Raw genomic sequence first — 20,327 nt, 5'->3', positions numbered from 1 at the left:
GTGCTGCAGGTCGTTGGACACCAGAGGGGCCAGGTTGGTCGGGGTCGGGTTCGTCCACAGAGTGGTGAGAGTCGTCGCTGCCGGTGTGTCCGTCATCCCGCAGAGCCGGGTCCTGTGAGTCTTCCCCCCCCAGGTTTGGGGGGTGATCCACGACGTTGACCTGTGTGTGAGAGAGACAATGTTAATTTTGTTCCATGCAACATCCATTTTTCATTCGTTTCTAAGTTGGCACATTTCCTCTGGGAATTTGGATATGTCTTGCATTCCACTCACAGTGCACTTGTGCATGGGTATGTCCCTTGGCCACAGCTTTTGCGACTTTACCTATGTGTGGCACAGTCTTACTTGCTGCGTCAATTGTGACTGCAGTCAGCAGTGGAGTGAGCAGGTGTGGCGAGCCATGCATTGGTGCCTTCCGTGTTGCACTGTACGTGGGCACATGGAGTGGTTCCACACACTTAGATAATGCAGGTAGCTGGCGTTGTGCTCGTGCAGAGGTTGAGACATGGCCCTGTGTTTTGCCATGGAGAAGAGGGGGGGTTCTGGCACTGGCCACCCTTGTCTACATGCACGCAGTCCACCTGCTGACGAGCAGACATTCCCACACCCCCCAAGGCTGAATTGGGCTCCCTGTGTGTCCCTTTCTCCCTCCCTCTCTGTCCCCCTCTCCCTCCCTCTGTGTGTCAGCCTCCTCCATCTGTCCGTCTCCCTGTGTCTCCCTGTGTCTCCCTCCCTCTCTGTCCCCCTCTCCCTCCCTCTGTGTGTCACCCTCTGTCACCTCAGCCCAGCTTCCTAGGCACACACTTTTTGCAGATCTTTGAATGGCCCTTGGCTTGTTGATGTGAGTTTGTTTCTGATCTCCAGGCACCCATTGGGTGTAGTGTCTGTGTCTGCGCTGCTGCTGTGGTGGTGTGTGCTGCCACTCTTTCACAGTGTTGGCTGTTCATTATCTGCTGTCATGTGCAAAAACGTGCCGTCACCCCATGTGTTAATGCAAGGCGTCCGCCATTTGCTGGCAAGTCTTTCCTGTGTGGGGACACACTGTTTGTCTGGCTGTGACCTAGGTCATATGGGCAGGGGGCATTGTTGTCTGCTTCTGAGTTGCACTATGTGATTTTTGGGGCCCACACTCCCGCCATCCGGCTTACTGTGTCTTGTGTTGGTGTTTTCTGTGGCCTGTGACTTGGCATTGTCCAGCTGGGTGCATGGGGCATGGTGGCGCCAGTGGCATGTGCGTGTTCATGGAGTGTGGCTGAGTCATGCGATAGCTTGGGGTGGTTGCGTGCCTGTTTGTGAGTTTGGTTGTGGATGACGTTCCCCCCATGTGAGGTGAGTTGTTTGTGTACTCACCCGGGTCTCGGAGGCCTTCTAATCCGTCCACTGCCACCACCGGCAGTATGGCCATCACCCTCTCCTCCCAGGGATGGTATTGTACGGGTCTGCGGGGCGGCCCTCCTCCAGTGACGTTGGCCTGGTTGTGGTCGTCGGTCATTTTGGCTCGGACCCTCCTCCGCAGATCGTACCACCTGGCTTGGCATTCATGCCTGGTCCTTCTGGTGGACGCAACAGCATTCACAGCATTGACAATCCTCTGCCACATGGCTGTTTTTTCTGAAATGCTGGTCTGTCTGACCAATGTTCCAAAGAGGTGTGGCTCGACTCTGAGGATTTCATCGACAAGGACCTCCAACTCTCGGCTAGTGAACTTTGGATTCTTGTTAGTGGGCATGGTGAGGGGTGTGGGTGTGGATGGTTGGGGGGGTGGTGTGTGGATGGTTGTGGGTGTGTGGGTGTGGTTGTGCAGGTGTGTGTGTGAATGTGATGAGGGGGTGTTTGCGAAGTTGTGTGTGTGAAGGTGTGCAGGTGTAAGGTGTAGTAAAGGTTCAAGTATGGTGCTGTAGGTTGTCTGTGGGGTCTGGCAGCAGTGAGTCTGTTGCAAAGGCTCATGGTTTGTGTCTGTGGGCCCTTTTTATTTGTCCATTGGTGGGTGTGGCTGTGTTTGAACTTTGGGTGGGTGTGTTATAAGGAGTGGTTGTGTTTTGGGCCTCTGTTTGGGATTTTGGCAGTTGCAGGTCAGTGAATGTGTTGTTTTTGTGCTTGTTGGACATGTTTTGTGGCTTTGTGCCATTCGAATGGTGTATTCTTGTGTTGTTTTGCTTTGTCCTGGTTGTGTACGTGCGTTTTTAGCGTTTGTACGGTGTGTACTTCGGGAATTTAGTTGTACAGTGCTGTCCCTGTGTCTGGCTTGGTACGACTCGTACATGCGCGATGTTGGGGGAAGGTGCTGGTGTTGGGGCCTGGGGTGCGCTCCGTACTTAGAATGTTGGGGTGGGGGTACACTCCATACGTACGCGGGTGAGGGTACGGGTCGTACATACACGGTTGGGGTGGGGTTACGGTCCGTACATGCACTGTTGGGGTGGGGGTACGCTCCATACGTACGCGGGTGAGGGTACGGGTCGTACATACACGATTGGGGTGGGGGTACGCTCCATATGTACGCGGGTGAGGGTACGGGTCGTACATACACGGTTGGGGTGGGGGTACAGTCCGTACATACACGGTTGGGGTGGGGGTACGCTCCATACATACGCGGGTGAGGTTACGGGTCGTACATACACGGTTGGGGTGGGGGGTACGCTCCATACGTACGCGGGTGAGGGTACGGGTCGTACATACACGGTTGGGCTGGGGGTACGGTCCGTACGTACACTGTTGGCATGGGTGGTACGCTCCATGCATACGCGGGTGAGGGTACGGTCCGTACATACACGGTGGGGGTACGCTCCATGCATACGCGGGTGAGGGTACGGGTCGTACATACACTGTTGGGGTGGGGGTACGGTCCGTACATGCACTGTTGGGGTGGGGGTACGCTCCATACGTACGCGGGTGAGGGTACGGGTCGTACATACACGGTTGGGGTGAGGGTACGGGTCGTACATACACGGTTGGGGTGGGGGTACGGTCCGTACATGCACTGTTGGGGTGGGGGTATGCTCCATACGTATGCGGGTGAGGGTACGGGTCATACATACACGGTTGGGGTGGGGGTACGGTCCGTACATGCACTGTTGGGGTGGGGGTACGCTCCATACGTATGCGGGTGAGGGTACGGGTAGTACATACATGGTTGGGGTGGGGGTACGGTCCGTACATACACGGTTGGGGTTGTACGCTCCATACGTACGCGGGTGAGGGTACAGGTCATACATACACGGTTGGGGTGGGGGGTACGCTCCATACGTACGCGGGTGAGGGTACGGGTCGTACATACACGGTTGGGGTGGGGGTACGGTTCGTACGTACACTGTTGGCATGGGTGGTACGCTCCATGCATACGCGGGTGAGGGTACGGTCCGTACATACACGGTTGGGGTGGGGTACGCTCCATGCATACGCGGGTGAGGGTACGGGTCGTACATACACTGTTGGGGTGGGGGTACGGTCTGTACATGCACTGTTGGGGTGGGAGGTACGCTCCATACGTACGCGGGTGAGGGTACGAGTCGTACATACACGGTTGGGGTGGGGGTACGCTCCATACATTCACGGGTGGGGGTACGTCTCGTACATACACGGGTGTACATACACGGGTGGGGATTCGACTCCTACACGGGAGGGCTGGGGGGGAGTGTTGGGCGCGTATGCGGGCACATGTCTCCATGGTTGCTATGGGAGTTCGGTGCGGACGGTGTTTTTTCCATACGGTTGTAACATCGGACGCACGGGATGGATCGTACTTCCGCGGTCGGACTTCACTTTTCACATTTGTACGGTAAATCGTCCGAGGACGTGTCGGACACATTTTCCGACCCGAGGACGTGTGGGGAATAATTCCCAATGCGATTCGTATGGACTTTTTCCCATGCGAATCGTACTTGGCAGTTTGTACGGCACTTGTACGATTCGTACGGTAAAAAGACCGGATACGAGTCGTACGGGGAAATTTTTTCCAGGATCGTAATCGGCACCCTAATGTACCTGTTATCCCTGATTTTTGCAACACTGTTGCCGTATTCTTTAAGTCAAAAGTGGAAAGTATCTTTTCCTCCCTGTCAGATTTGGTCAACAAAAATAATAATGATCCTACTACCAATATCCCCCTGCCTCCGGATAGCATCCTGGATCATTATCTTCCTATGGACACAGAGGACACAATGAAACTTATGAACAATACAAAATCAGGGGCTCATAGTGATCCCTGTCCTACTTGGATTATTAAGCAGATTGCAGACATTACTTGTAGGGTTTTAACTCCTCTGTTTAATGATGTATTTCTCACCGGAAGCCTCAGTGCTTCCACTATTAAAAAAACAATCTCTTGACCCTAAAGATCCATCCAATTATCGTCCTATCTCCAGACTTCCCTTACCAGCTAAAATGCTCGAGAAAGCCATTAACAGACAACTCAGCGACTTTCTTCTGTCTAACAATTCCCTGGATCACTCTCAATATGGCTTCAGAGCTTATCATAGCACTGAGCTGGCGCTTCTCAAATCTACTGAGGAGATTCGTGAGGTATTGGACAAAGGAGGGAACGCGATGCTGATCCTTTTAGACCTATCCGCGGCCTTTGATACCGTGCATCATAAGGTACTGCTTAATCGGTTGTCAGAGATCGGGATAGGAGGACAAGCATGGAATCTGCTAGCTTCCTTCCTGAAGGATAGATCACAAATAGTCGAATTAAACGGTGACACCTCTGATCCTTTTTCCCTGCCATGCGGGGTGCCACAGGGCTCATCCCTTAGCCCTACACTTTTTAATATCTATGTGGCACCCCTGGCTGGCATTATTAGATCCTTTGAGTTTCAGCTCACCTCCTACGCAGACGACACGCAAATTGTGTTGTCTGTGATGGAAGGAGCTGAAAATGAAACGGGCATCCGCTTCTCTGAATGCATGGTGTCCATCTCCAGGTGGATGTCGGCTAACTGCCTTAAGCTAAACTCAGCTAAGACAGAAGTGATGCGTTTTGGCAATAATCCTCGGATGTGGACGCCTGATTGGTGGCCTGACTCGCTTGGTCTCTGCCCCACACCTTGTAGTAAAGCTAAAAACTTGGGAGTGGTGGTGGATGTTAAACTTAACATGGGGGACCAGGTGAGCAGGGTCACATCTGGATGTGCCATGGTTCTCAGAATGATCAGAAAAATTAGGACATATCTATCTGAGGGGTGTCTCCGCACGGTGGTGACTGCACTTATATTATCGCGTCTGGACTACTGTAACGGCCTTTATGTCAATATGCAACTTCAACATCAAAATAGGTTGCAGGTCATTCAAAATGCCGCGGTCAGGCTTCTGACCCGGACTCCCAGGACTGTGTCAGTCAAAGGAGATTTGAAGAAACTGCACTGGCTTCCTATCCACCTGAGAGTTCGTTTTAAAGCCGCCTGCATAGTGTTTAGAGCCCTGAACGGGACGGGACCCGAGTTTTTCATAGACAAGTTTTCCTGGTACACCCCCGGCAGAATGCTTAGATCTGCCGGGGCTAAGCTAGTGAAAACACCCTGCATCAAAAAGGTTAACTGGGGAGGAAGGAGTTTTGTTCATGGGGCATCAAAGATCTGGAACGAACTCCCTTTTATGTTGAGAAATGCCTCTGATTTCAGTTTTTTCAGGAAAAATCTTAAAACATGGTTTTTCTCTCAGTTTTAGTTCCTTCAGCGTAGGTTATCAGTGCTCAGCGCCAGGACACCGTAAGGTAATCGTGCGCTTTATAAACTTTAATAACATAACATAACATCCTTTGGGCACACAGCAACTTTTAACGTCCTATTTCGGATTAAGAAGCCCAAAATGCTGTTACTACTCAAGTGGTCCAGGCGCACAAAGCCTACACACTCAAAGAGGCAGTGGTTTGCAATAATTGTTGCACTAGCAGGAATTCAGGATCATTCAATTTTGAGTGCCAAAGTCCACAATTAATATCAGTCAAAGTAGAAGCCATTTTCATTTGCTTTCTTCCAAAACATTCACTGTTCGGATGGAAATGCCCCCATATGCTAAACAAGCATGTAACCCTGCAGAAAGTGCCCAACTGCTGTGGTATCCGGTAGCCTGACATTTATTTTGGCCCTTGCATTACATGAATGTACAACGTGTGCAGAGCTCCAGGCCTGCCCTTGGCAATGAGAGGTCAAGGACCTGGCGTGTAACCTGGAGTGGCTGACGAAGGATGCCCTTCATAGTGGACAGAGGAATAATGTTCTGCACAAAAAGTGGTGGCGGTGGCAGCCTACTGAGTTATGTGAATCCTTAGAATGGCCAGACCTTTTTATCAGTGCCATTGTCAGTGTGGGGGGAGAGTGAGAGAGAAAGAGTGTGAGAGTGCGTGAGAAGAGTGTGTGTGTAGTCTGCCTGAAATACATGTGTGGTAGTAGGACTCTGTGCGAGTCTGAGTACTGAAGCCAGTGGGATCCATTTTGGATGCCCCTGGTTTGAAACGGCAAACTATGGAGAATGAGGACAGCTTCTACAAACAGAGGTTCAGTGACTAAATATCTAGGGACATAATACAGAATGCCCAAAATATTGACTCCAAAATATAGAAGTACAGAATATAGACTCCCTATCTACAAACAGGTAAGTACTAAAATATCGATTCCAAAATATAGAATCTTAAAATATAGTTAGCTAAAATTTCGAATTTTTAAAATGAACTAAAAATAATATAAAAGTAATTAAATATTAAAAACAATTAAATAAAACATACTTAAAATAATATAAAAAGGCTTAAAATGTCAAAATAATAAATATAATGTAAAAAAAGTAGAGATTTTGTTGGATAGAGAGCGTAAAAATTACTATTCTCACTCCATTGAGTGCAACAGTAGGGAAAGCGTTGGATAGCGGGAAGGGAAAAATTACTATTCCCACTCCAGTGAGTGCAACAGTAGGGAAAGAGTTGGATAGCGTAGGGGTAAAAATTACTATTCCCACTCCAGTGAGTGCAACAGTAGGGAAAACGTTGGATAGCGTAGGGGTAAAAATTACTATTCCCACTCCAGAGCGTGCAACAGTAGGGAAAGCATTGGATAGCGGGAAGGATAAAATTACTATTCTCACACCAGTGAGTGCAACAGTAGGGAAAGCATTGGATAGCGGGAGGGTAAAAATAACTATTCCCACTCCAGTGAGTGCAACAGTAGGGAAAGCGTTGGATAGCGGGAGGGTAAAAATTACTATTCCCACTCCTGAGAGTGCAACAGTAGGGAAAGTAATGATTTAATATTAAAATAAGATTACATTAATTATCAATACCAATAAAAAAGGTAATTAAAAATAATTACCAATTCATAAAAATTTATTTCTATTGAAAAAAACGTAATTACTAATTCATACAAATTAATTACCAATTAATAATTAGTTATCAATGAATTATCAATACATGTAAATAAAAATTAATATTTACTTTATTATAATTAATTTACTTCCCACCCAATTCCCGTATAAACCCACAACCCACTCTCAATAATAAAAAATACAATTAACATTATCAATTAATAAAAATTAATTAGCAATTAATAAAAATTAATTAACAATTAATAAAAATTATTAGCAATTAATACAAATTAATTACAATTAGTAATTAATGATCAATTAATTATCAATACACATAAATTAAAATTTATTTTTACTTTATTACAATTAAATTAGTTCCCACCCAATTCCCCTGTAAACCCACAACCCGCTGCTAATAATAAAAAATACAATTAACATAATTATCAATTAATTCATGAATACAAATTAATTAACAATGAATAAAAATTAATTACCAATTAATAAAAATTAATTACCAATTAATAATTATCATTCAATTAATTATCAATACATATAAATAAAAATGTATATTTAATTTATTATAATTAAATTACTTCCCACCCTAGTCCCCTATAAACCCACAACCCGCTACGGAATTAAATTACGCAAAAATTAAATTACATAACATTCATTACTTCAAAAAAATGAAACATACATTACAAAAATAATACATAATTTTAACACATATACTACCATACAAACCACACACACACACAAAAAAAAATGTAAAAAAAATAAAGATATTATGGAAATCGATATTCCATACCCCAATTTCGATATTCTGTCCTATCTATATTTTGGTAATTCGATATTCTGTGCTATTTATATATTTGAGAGTCGATATTCTGTGCTGTCTGTCTATATTTTGGATTCTATATTTAGGTCGTTTACCATAAACAGTGGATGTGCATTCCTGGGGCTGGGGTGGAGATCAGACACAGAAGGAGAAGGATGGAGACAGTGAGATCAGACACAGAAGGAGAAGGATGGAGACAGTGCTACCTTTAGAAGTTCCATGCAGTTTTTTGTTAGCAAGGTGCTGCTGTAGTTATTTCTGAGCACTGACTGAAGGGAGGGGTGAGGATGGGACTGCAGTTTCTGTGGTTCAAGGTGAGGAAGCTTTTAGGTCAGGTCGACTCTTGTCTGTGCCAGACTACTTCTTCAGGAAAGCTAATGACAGCCAGGAGCAGAAATCTCACATTTGATTGTGCCCATGTTTGGGTGCTCCAACCCGGAGATGGCCCCATCTCCGAGAGCAGCATAAAAGGTACTTTTAAAAGAGAACAAACTCAAATCGGTTCTGAAGTTTGAGACTGTGGATTCACATCCCCATTATCGAAAATGTATATATAAATGTAATCCAAACAACCACAGTTTGTTCAATTCCCATGTTTCCATGACCAAGGAAGGGTCTGCTCCACAGGGTAGTCGAAGGACTGCTGTGTGACCATTGCTGGTGTCTGTCTGACAGCCAGTCTGTTACAGGTAAAGGGACATGACCTGAAGTCTGAACTTTATGTTTATGCTGCATGAGCGGAGGGCCTGCTAGTGTCTAGAAGCCTGCCTACCTGCTGTGAGGTAAAACGTACAGCTGGCCCTACCAGAGGAAAGTCTGCCCATGAGGAGACGTCCAATGTGTTCCTGGCCTGCGTAGCATCCAGAGAGAGTGTACTACCAGAGAGAGTAAAGTTAGGAGGGACCCTTGCTATAGTGGGTCTCCTTTTCTTTCCCAGCCATTCTTGTTGATCAGCTACAACTGCTTTGCCTTGCAATCCTTCTGCACTGCCCTGAGGTGGGCGACAACTGTCTGGCCTTGCCATCTGTCTGCACCTCCCCAAGTTGGGCCCCAACTACCTTGCGATCCGTACACCGACTGAAGTAACTTGCAACTGCCTTACTGTTTGCTCTATCTATATAGGCCTAGCGACAGTCTGAAACTATCAAAGACCCTGGGATCACTGCACCAAGGCACGGTAAGTGGCATTTGCCTCATCCCTAGAGAGGCCACACATGCTGAAGACATGAGTTGAGTCGAACCTCCCCTGCAACTGCTGCAAGAATCTCACACCAAGGACCTCTGTCTGCAGTTTGGCCCGAGCACCTGCAACATGGTAAAGTGAGCATGAGGACCTGAGACTGTTTTCTTAACACTACAAAGAGACTAAGAACAAAGTCGACTGGTTTCACATTTGACCTTGTAGAGAATGTAATTTGCATTTGCACCTAATTCATGCTTCTGCCAACATTTACTAGGGAACTATAAGAAAGAGGGTCACACAGGTGGGAGACAGAAGGGGTTGTAGCACCCACAGCGGTATTGTAATCAGGACTATCACCCTGTATTCATTAAATGGATTGTGCAGCATTTAGTATTTCTTTGTGATTAAAAGTAACTTTCTTTTTCAAATAGACACACACTCAGCTGATCATCAAGTTACTGTGTGTTGGTTGAAGGAAACATCCATTACAACGCAGTCATTATATCGCACTGCTTTTACAAAGCAGCTGTTACAACGCAACAGCCTTTACATCGCATGACATTACAAACCATGCCATTACAACGCATGTCACTACAATGCATGCCATTACAACGCATACCATTACAACGCATTATAAGGTAAGTAAGATTTTTTTGTTTTAGGGTAGGTATGGGTTTTGGGGTAGATGGGAATAGTAATATTTACCCCTACACTATCCAACACTTACCCTACTGTTGCCCTAAAAGTATTATGCGTTGTAATGGTACGCGTTATAATGGTATGCATTGTAATGGAATGCGTTGTAATGGTAGTTTTTAAAAATGCGCTGTAATGGCATGCGTTGTAAAATCATGAGATGTAATGGTAGTTGCGATGAAAAAACGCATTGTAAAAGCATGCGTTGTAATTGTTTGTGCTGTAACGTCATATATTCGTTGGTTGATTGCTGAGTTCACAGCTAGTGCCCCTCACACTCCATTCTTGAGAAGTCTTTGACTGCTTACACTTGCAACCCTGCGAGTCAAGTGCAGAAAGAATTGTACTTGGCCATCTTTGCAGAGCGGTAGTAGGACAGAGACCAATAGCAAACAAACTCAAACAACACACTTGCCCTTGTCTGCCTGTGGCTCCCTTAAAGGGGCCTTTTATTCACAAAAGGGGGCGGGGAGAACTTGTATTGAATGGTCAGCAAAATGTAGGTTCTCAATGAAGTAGTGCAGACTCCCTGAGTGTGGACTTTCAATTTGTTTTACACATCTGGCAGTGTACAAAGGTAGGAGGTCAAAGATAGATGTGGTTCACACAGATTCCCAGGAGACTGTGTATCAATATTTTGTATTCCAGCAAGGCTGTGTGCTGAGTCTACATTGCAGCCAGAAAGCATACAGGGCTTAAAATAATATGTGTTCTCTGAAGTGCAACCATAGGGGCTGCCCAATAAAAAAGAAGCTGGAATGGCACTACCCTAATCAGGGAACCGCTATTCTGCACTGCATGTAACATGCCATTGTAGAAAGCACCATTCATAGCACACTCAATCACCATTAACACCGCATGTAAGCCCAAACACAGACTCTGGAGAACAGAAGGACCTCCGTTATGAGAAAGAGGCAACACACAGCATGGGTTTTAGTGGTTCATATCTCTTGGGTGCCAGGCTAGTAGGCGTGACTAACGTTATTTGGCCTTCTGGGATCATCTTTTTAATGTCCACTTAATGTCCATTAGTGGCAGCACTGCAACAGTCATTGAGAAGGCGTGGTGGCTCTTCTAAGTCATATGTGTTAAGTAAGCCTTTTGAACAGTCTGCAGAGCCCTTCTCACACTTCAGGTGATATAATGGTTCTACTTCCCATTTCTGCTATAGACTGTCCACTCTGGTTATAGGATGGACTTCAAGTGTTGGTGTGTTTTGATCAGACACACAAACATTACCACCCTCATCTCAAACTTCAAGCATCATTGCCACCAATCTAGCTGCTTTGCTCATTTTGATCAAATACGTCTTCCTGCCAACATCCTCTATCCTCATTCTATCTCCTCTGTCCTTCACTTGAACCCACTACTCTTCTACTAGGCTGTTCCGTACGCTGGCGCCTCTTTACTCCAAACTCACCAGATAAAGGTATTGTTTCAGATATAAAACCGATAAGAACAGACACTACACGTGATCTGAGCCAAAAGGCCAAAATGCAACTCACCAGATAACCTCCTTCCTGCTCGGAAAGAGATTTGATCTTTTTCGGCTTGGATGGCCCTCCAGGGCTTGATTGTGATGATGGCAAATTAACTGGAATTGGCATCCCTTTCACTGAAGACAAGCTCTCCCCTGAGGCGCTGCCTAAGCGCCGACCTCCTCCCAAGAAAGGAATAAATGGAGTAGGTGGAGCAGCCTCCAGAAGATGGGATGGTTGAATCTTCTTTTGAGATGGCAGCTCATCGTCCACAGTATTGAATTCTGCAGTTGCTTTTGTCACCTTGTCCTCCGAAGAAGCATTGTTCTGGTCCCCTCTTTGAATTAGAAAGGAATCTGAGTAAGGCTGAGAGACTAAAGATTTAGTAGCCGGACCAGTCCTTCCAGCTCCAACTATTGACTTGGCAGTATCTTCCACTCCACCTCCTGGTCTGCTCTGTGCAGAGGAGCCACTGGTGGCTGGTTGGGGTCCTGATCCTTCTCTTTGAGCTGAAGTGCTAATGGTTGTAGGCTGCATCCTTCCTGGCCCACCTAGCGCTGAGGGGGTAACCGTACAAGACAAAGGTCTGCTAGGATCACCCTGTGCTGAAGGAGTGCTGGCCTGAAGACTTTCATGATCACGCTTTGCTGAGGTGGTGTTGGTCTGAGGGCTTCCCTGATCACCTTGTGCTGAAAGGAGGTTGGTCTTTTTGATGAAAAATCTAAAAGAGCAAGAGAAAGTAATAAATAAAAAAACAAGCTAGGCTTATATTTCTTCCTTTACTTCATAAACTTTTATTTCAGCAGCTACTAGCAAAAAACAACATGCAAAACGTCAGAGCCTGTAGAACAAATAATGAGCAAAACCAAGGGATTTCTACAACTACACATTGCAACAAGCCTTGGCATAGCCAATAGGTCTCGCCTATGCAAGAACTATTCGCTTTGACAATTTTTTTGCCATGTTGTACACCAATGTGGCTGTTGGTCAACAGGACTTAAAGTTAGTGAGGTAAAGGAAAGTCATGTGGTGTGGAGTACAGTGTTATGGAGTATCGTAAAGTGGAGTAGAGAGTATGTTATGGGGGTGGTGTAGAGAGGGGGTAGAGTGGTATGTAGTGGAGTGTCATGAAGTGGTGAATAGTGTTGTGGAGTGTCTTGGTAGAAGTAGAGTGGCGTAGAGTGGAAGGGCATACATTTGAGTAGAGTTGAGTGCAGTAAAGTGTCAGAGTGTTGAGGATTGGTGTAGAGTGGAGTGGAGGGTGTTGCACAGAGTGGAGTAGAGTGTTATAGAGTAGAGTGGCATTGAGCAGAGTAGATTGTCATAGAGTGGAGTAGGGTAGGAGAGTGGAATAGCATAGAGTGGTGTTGTGTTTTGATTTAGATGCCCGTACATAGGTTTCCTTGAATCATGTCCTTATATAGGCACAATTCGCATTGCCCTTATTTAGGCATAGAATCCCAGTCCTTATTTAGGCATTAGCCATGCTATCCAAATACAGGCATGGTCACCTACATCCGTCCATCCCATGTCACAACGAGTTCTTAGAAACCAAACCCTTAAGCCATCGGGACTTTCCCTAGCTAGGATTATTGATTTCTCCAAGAGCTCATCTATTATGCATGAACTACTATTCTTAGGGGTTCATTCATGACGTCTTACTCTGCCCGACTTTACATCAATGCTCGCATTCCTAAGCACCTTCCAGGTATAAATATACCTTCCCTTACCATGGCAAGAACGGCACGGCACAGCTCGATACGGCTCGCCACGGCAAGTTCGGAACAATTTGAGTTCCCGTCTGACACACTGACCAGACACTGTCATCCCTGCTCGCAGAGAATCCAGCTTCCAGTGTTCTGACTCCCTTCGCGGGGTGTTGGAGCTTGAGATTCGGAAAGAGATTCCCACCTCTCTCATTCTAAGGTATGGAGCTGACTAGAAGCTAGAGGGACACTTGGCATATAAAACTTAGTATATACTATACTATAGAAAACAGCACCTACTTCTTTCCTTGTACTACACTTAGGTTAGGTACACTGGGGTAGAACTATTTAGAAGCATCAGACGAGTATTCACTTTTTAGCCTGTGTTAATTATGTATGTATATATGAATATAGGTCATTGCTAAAAGATAATGTTATTGCAGTATTATTTCTTCTTAGTGCTTACGCTGTGCGTATTATATCTTGCTTACTGTCTGATTGTAACAGCTCATATCTCTTACACGTGAAACAAGACTGTTCAATAAATCCTTTTATTGAAACGCCCGTCTATCTATTTCTGTGTAACTCTGAAGAAACTAAGCATGCATGATTGACTGAGTGAAACTGTTGTCTATTATTTCCACGATTCTGAGACAGGTTCCGATTCTAAGGGAAACAAAGTTGTCATGTTTTTGCGGTTGTCAGAAACTACTCCCTTCTTGTTTATTCGAGACGTTTCTAGTGACCTCTGAGTTAGCTGGCACATAAAGTAATTAAGTTTAACGTACTCGATAGAGGCATACTGACCGTAGTCCTATGCAAAAACTTTGGTGTATATTATTCCAATGCGCAGAGCCTATAAGGGAAATAGGAACTACACTACATGGCGCCCAACCTTTGGTAAGGCACTAATTTAATGCTAGATACTGAAGTAACTCAGTCGTGCTTTTCTCAGAGACCCCTACTCATAATTCTCCATAAGACATCTGGAGTGAGTAGGGTTAATATCCGCCATAGCAGAGTAGGACGAAAAATCCAATGTATTAGCCGTTTGGTTTGTTCAACGTTGAAGGATACAGTGTTCCAAAATATTGTGCACCTTATCTTTGTTTCCTTGAAACTTGTTCTACATTTTCAAAAAACAATGTCCCAAAATGGGGATTATAATGCCGTGACCGGTGAGGCTGCGACTAACCAAGTCGTAACAGCTGTTAATCTTACAGGTTTAAATGAAACCGATGAGGGTGTTATAAACATCCATCCAAAGTTAAGTAAAAACAGCCATCACTCGAAAACTTATAAAACATGGCCTAACACCTAGAGGTGGTAGAGCAGTTTTTGTGATAGAGGCACATGAATCTTTTCAGACCAAGGTATTCTATTCATGGATCGTATTCCCAGAATCAAATCCAGTAACAAAAGTGTTTCACTTCTATAAAAGAATATGAACCACCTGAGGAATACAATCCTTTCGAGGATGTTGAAATTCCATTCACATACCAGGAGCATCAGCTCTGGTTTAAAGGTGCCCTAAAACATTACAATCACATTACCAGGATCGGTCCACTAGGTAGACCAGGAGCAACATGGCCAATTTTAGCCGGCTACACACCTCATCCTGACATCGAAGAGATGTCAGACGATGAATTACTCACTCAACTCATAATAAAAATTTACAGACAGTTAGTCCAATATGTCATGCGGACTTTCACAGTCCAGCCACCATTAACCATTCCAAATAAAACCCCTCATCAGGGGAATACAATAAAAAATTACTCCACAGACTTTACATGTAGTCATGGGTAAAATGCCCACAAAACGTGAACAAATTCCATCCTGGATAGCTCAAAAAATTACTCAAATCGAAGCAGTATTTCCTAATACTAGCCCTTATGAGAAACACAGAATCCTAACAATCTGTCTACCAACGGGGATCACACCACACCTGGAAGACTGCACCACTTGGGGCACATCTTTGCTGCCATCTATATTAAAACACATGGTGTTCCGTCTATTGCGGTAATGCCTGATGTCCTGAAACAAATTCAAAATGAATACGGGGCAGAGCCTCCTCTGAATTTAGGTATGAAATTACTAAAAAACTTCGACCAGGTCTCAACAATAATATTATCTAATATTAAAGGGGAGGCAGCATCAGTGGCGATCCGCCAACGTTTAAGGGAATTTGATGTAACAGAACATAAACAAGAACTACCCAGAATAATAGAAAAATCCTATGAAGAATTAGGCAGAGACAGTTTGGGTGGAAAACCAGTTAAACCACAACTGTCTGGAGGTCCTGAGAAGAACTCAATTAAACACAATCCCACATCTTCTAAAAAGAAGTGGGAAAATAACAAACTACATTCAAAAGAGAAACGTTCTCAATCCCAAGGTAGGTCTCCTCAAAAGGAGACCTCTGAAAGGAGGTATAACCTCAGTAATAGGGATAATTTGATAAAACCGGACGGGTATCAAGATACTGATACACGTTCCTCTCGTACCTTTCAGACATCTTCACAGACATCCGAAAGAAGAGGACGGTCAGATCACAAAGAAGAACGTGTGAAGACCAAAGACGATCAACACGTTCAGAAAAACCTCAATTCAGTAAGAAAAAGGTAGCAGGTCTGAAGACCAGACATGCCGAAAATTCTGAGAACACAACTCAAGAACGGAGGATGGGCTCAAACAATGCTGGACAGTGCAGCAGAAGTAACAATAGCTCGCCTGAACCTGAAAGAACTTCTGGAGATAGTGGACTTGAATGAGTACATCACAGTTGAGACTGTAGACACTAGGGTTAGTTCTCCACAAAAGTTATATGAGATAACACAACGGATGGAGGGAGACCTACCAAGAAAAGTGAGAGCACTCTTTTGGGAAAAACTTTCAAGGGGTTATGACATACTTCTAGCAGAACAGAACTGGCCACCAACATTTGTTAGGGAGTGCCCACATGGCGAAGACATCGTTATGCCAGCCTTCTCCAACCATGTTCCAATACATTTAAAACATACATATGCCAGGAAATGGGCAGTAGCCCAGGCCCCAGCATTATACAAAAATCATGTAGGATGGAATGAGGACTCACCTCACCATAAATTCCAATTAAAATGTCAACCTACTGCACAAAGACAGTACCCAATTAAGCAAGAAGCTAAAACACAGGTCAGGGAGATCTTGGATCAACTTGAATACCAAGGGGTGATTGAAACATGCACCTCATCAATGAACAATCCTTTGTTCCCTGTTTCCAAACCAGACAACACATCATCTAGTTTTGGATTACAGACACCTGAACACTTGTTCTAAGACATTTGCTGTGCAAAATGCACACAGTACAACATTAATGAATAACATTGTGCGTAAAAAATATAAAACCACATTAGATATTTCAAATGGTTTCTTTTGTTAAAACATTGCACCTGAAAGTAGGTACTTGACAGCTTTCTCAATAATGGGGACCCAGCATCACTTTTGTCGACTCCCACAAGTGTTCAAGAACAGCCCGGGGTTATTCTCAGCAAGAGTAACAGAGTTACTACAAATTTATGATGATGAGGCATTGTCATATGTCGATAACCTCTATCTGACAGACGATGACATGGATAGGCACTTGAACAGGGTGAATACTATTATACTGGGCTTCGCATCTGACGGCTATAAATTCAACTTTAAAAAATCCAGAATTGCCCATCTCAATGTCCTTTTCCTAGGATACGAGTTTTCAAGTGAATGCAAAAGCCGGGCAGCTAACTTTTTAGAAAAGTGTGCGCCGCTCCAACCTCCAAAAACGCTGAAAAATTTACAGTCGATTCTAGGTTTCCTAAATTTTGGAAGAACTTACATTCTAAATTACGCAGAAGGGGTTAAACCTCTCTACGAATTAATCAAGCCTGATTTCAAAAACAAAAATTGGAAACAGGAACACACAGATATCCTGCAATCACTACAAGCTGACATGTTAGCAACAAATCACTTACAAAAACGCGCGTAAATACACGCAATTTAGAAGCATCAGACGAGTATTCACTTTTTAGCCTGTGTTATTTATGTATGTATATATGAATATATGTCATAGCTAAAAGATAATGCTATTGCAGTATTATTTCTTCTTACTGCTTACGCTGTGCATATTATATCTTGTTTACTGTCTAATGATTGTAACAGCTCACATCTCTTAGACGAGAAACAAGACTGTTCAATAAATCCTTTCATTGAAACGCCCGTCTATCTATTTCTGTGTAACTCTGAAGAAACTAAGCATGCACAATTGAAACTGTTATCTATTGTTTCCACGATTCTGAGACACGTTCTGATTCTAAGGGAAACAAAGTTGTCATGTTTATGCGGTTGTCAGAAACTACTCCTTTCTTGTTTACTCGAGAAGCCCTCTGAGTTAGCTGGCACATAAAGTAATTAAGTTTAATGTACTCTATAGAAGCATACTGACCTTAGTCCTATGCAAAAACTATAGTGTATATTATTCAAATGCGCAGAGCCTATAAGGGAAATAGGAAATACACTACAGTGGAGTAGAGTATTGTAGAGTTGAGTAACAGAGTGGAGTGGCATGCAGAGTCCTGGAGTGGAGGGGCGTAGAGTATAGTAAGGTGTAGTAGTGTGTGGTAGAATAGAGCGGAGTAAAGTGACAGAGGGAATTGCGTGAAACGTAGATTGGAACAGTGTTGTAGAGTGGCATTGAGTGGAGTAGGTCATCGAAGTGGAGTATTGTAAAGTGTAGTGTCGTAGACTAGAGTACAGAAGGGCAGAGTAGATTGGCGTAGAGTGCATTGGTTTTGAGTACAGAAGTGCAGAGTGCAGAACGTAGATTACAGTGGAGTAGAGTGCAGTGGTGAGGAGTAGATTGCTTCAGAGTAAAGTGGCTTGGTGTAGGGTAGAGTGGTGTGGAGTAGAGTGGCATAAAATAGGGTGGTGTAGAGTTCAGTGGCATGGCGTGCAGTGGTGCAGAAGAGATTAGAGTGGTGTGGAGTGATGCAGAGTGTAGTGGCATAGAGTGCTCTGGCATAGAGTGCAGCAGAGTGCAGTAGAGTTGAGTGGTAAAGAGTAGAGTGCAGTGGCGTGGAGTGCTGTGGCATAGATGGCAGAGGTACAGAGTAGAATAGAGTGGCACAGAGTGCACTGACGTAGAGCACAATGGTGTAGAGTGGTGTAGCATGCAGTGGTGTAGAACGCAGTGGTGCAGAGCAGAGAGGAATTGAGTTCAGTGGCGGAGGGTGCAGTGGGGTAGAGTGCAATGACGCAGAGTAGAGTGGCGCAGATGGGAGTGGTGCAGACAGCAATGGCAGAGTACTGGGGGTGCAGAGCAGAATAGAGTGACATAGAGTGCAGTGGCATAGAGTAGATTGTTTCCGAGAGCAGTGGCAGAGAAGATTAGATTGGCTTGGAGTGAATTGGGATAGAATGAAGGAGGGTAGAGAAGAGTGATGCAGAGTACAGTGTAGTGGTGTAAGTGCACTGACGTAGAATGCAGTAGAGTACAGTGGTGCTGAAAAGAGTTCAGTGACAGAGTGCAGTGTTGCAGAGTAGAGTGGAATAGAGAGAAGTGGTATAGAATGGAGTGGTGCATAGTAGAGTGGAGTGGTACAGAGTGGTGTGATGCAAGGTAAAGTGTAGTGGCATTGAATGTAGTGGTGTAGAGGAGTAGAGTGCATTGGTTTTGAGTAGAGTGGAATTGAGTGCATTGACTTTAGTGTGCACCGGTTTAGAGTAGAGTAGCACAGCGTAGAGTGGTGCAGATAAGAGTGGCGTAGAGTGCAGTGGCATAGAGTGAAGTGGCGTGGAGTGGAGCAGGGTAGAGTGGAGTGGCATAGAATAGTGGCATAGAGTGGTGCAGAGTAGAGTGGCATAGAGAGCAGGGGCGTAGAGTAGATTTTTTCAGAGTAGAGTGGAGTAGTATACGAATGAAGTGGCGCAGGGTAGAGCGGAGTGGCACATAGTAGTGGCGTAGAGTACATTGGGGCAGAGTGCAGTGCTGAAGAAGAGTGGCACAGAGCGGAGTGGTGCAGAGTGGAGTGGCCCAGACTGGAGTGGTGGAGAGTGCAGTGCTGCATAGTAGAGTGAGGTAGAGTGCAGTGGCGTAGAGTGCAGTGTCATAGAGAGCAGTGCTGCATAGTAGATAAGAGGGGCATAGCATAGAGTGTACTGGTAAAGAGTGCGGTGGCATAGTGTGCAGTGGCGCAGAGTAGAATGTTACAGAGTACAGTGGCGTAGAGTGCATTGGTGTAAAGTGCAGTGGCATAGATTGCGCAGCATAAAGTGACATAGAGTGCAATGGAGTAGAGTAGATTGGCACAGAGTGTATTTGTTTTGAGTAAACTAGTGTAGAGTACAGCTACACAGAAAAGAGTAGGTGAAGTGGCACATGGTAGATTTCAGTGGCATAGAGTGGAGTGACAGAGTGCAATGGCGTAGAGTAGATTGTTTCAGAGTAGAGTGCAGTGGTAGAGTGCAGTGGCAGAGTGCAGTGGTGCAGAGTAGATTGTCGAAGAATGGAGCAGAGTAGAGCGGAGCGGAGCAGAATAGAGTGAAGTGGCATACAGTGCATTGGCGTAGAGTGCAGCAGAGTAGAGTGGTGCAGAATAGAGTGGCACAGAGTTCAGTGGCAGAGAGTGTAGTGTTGTAGAGTAGTGTAGAGGGTAGTGGCATAGAGTGTAGTGGCATAGAGGGTAGTGGTGTAGAGGCATAGAGTGCATTGCCACAGAGTGCTGCAGAGTAAAGATGCAGCACAGAGTTCAATGGCATAATCTTCACTGGCAGAGAGTGCAGTGTTGCAAAGTAGACTGTTGTAGAATGCAGTCGGGTATAGAAGAGAGGCGTAATGTGCATTGGCGTGGAGGGCAGTGGTGTATAGTGGCGCAGAGTAGAATAGAGTGGCGTACAGTACATTGGTGTAGAGTGCAGTGGCCTAAAGTGTTGCAGAGTAGAGTAGATTGACCTAGAATGCACTGGCGTAGAGTGCATTGGTTTAGAATAAAGTGATGTAGAGTGCATTTGCACAGAGTGCAGTGGCGCAAAGTAGTGTGGGAAAGAGTTTAGTGGCAGAGAGTGGAGTGGTGCAGAGCAGACTTCAGTGGTGTGGAATGGTGCAAAGTAGACTACAGTGGTGTGGAGTG

At 45.0% G+C, this 20,327-nt stretch overlaps 1 protein-coding gene and 1 pseudogene across 1 annotated transcript in view; both read right to left on the bottom strand.

The window, feature by feature from the left end:
- ASPSCR1 (ASPSCR1 tether for SLC2A4, UBX domain containing) overlaps nucleotides 1-20,327 on the bottom strand; it is an 837,953-nt gene that overhangs the window by 514,598 nt on the left and 303,028 nt on the right. Inside the window, exon 7 of the mRNA XM_085617557.1 lies at nucleotides 11,510-12,203. Coding sequence (XP_085473683.1) covers nucleotides 11,510-12,203 — 694 coding nt within the window. The remainder of the gene's footprint in view (nucleotides 1-11,509; nucleotides 12,204-20,327) is intronic.
- Nucleotides 11,394-11,505, bottom strand: LOC146810519 (U2 spliceosomal RNA; annotated as a pseudogene).

This window comes from Triturus cristatus, chromosome 7 (genome assembly GCF_964204655.1).
Source record: "Triturus cristatus chromosome 7, aTriCri1.1, whole genome shotgun sequence".
NCBI lineage: Eukaryota > Metazoa > Chordata > Amphibia > Caudata > Salamandridae > Triturus > Triturus cristatus.
The sequence above is the reverse complement of the archived record's forward strand: the minus strand, read 5'-3'. Positions and strand labels throughout refer to the sequence as shown.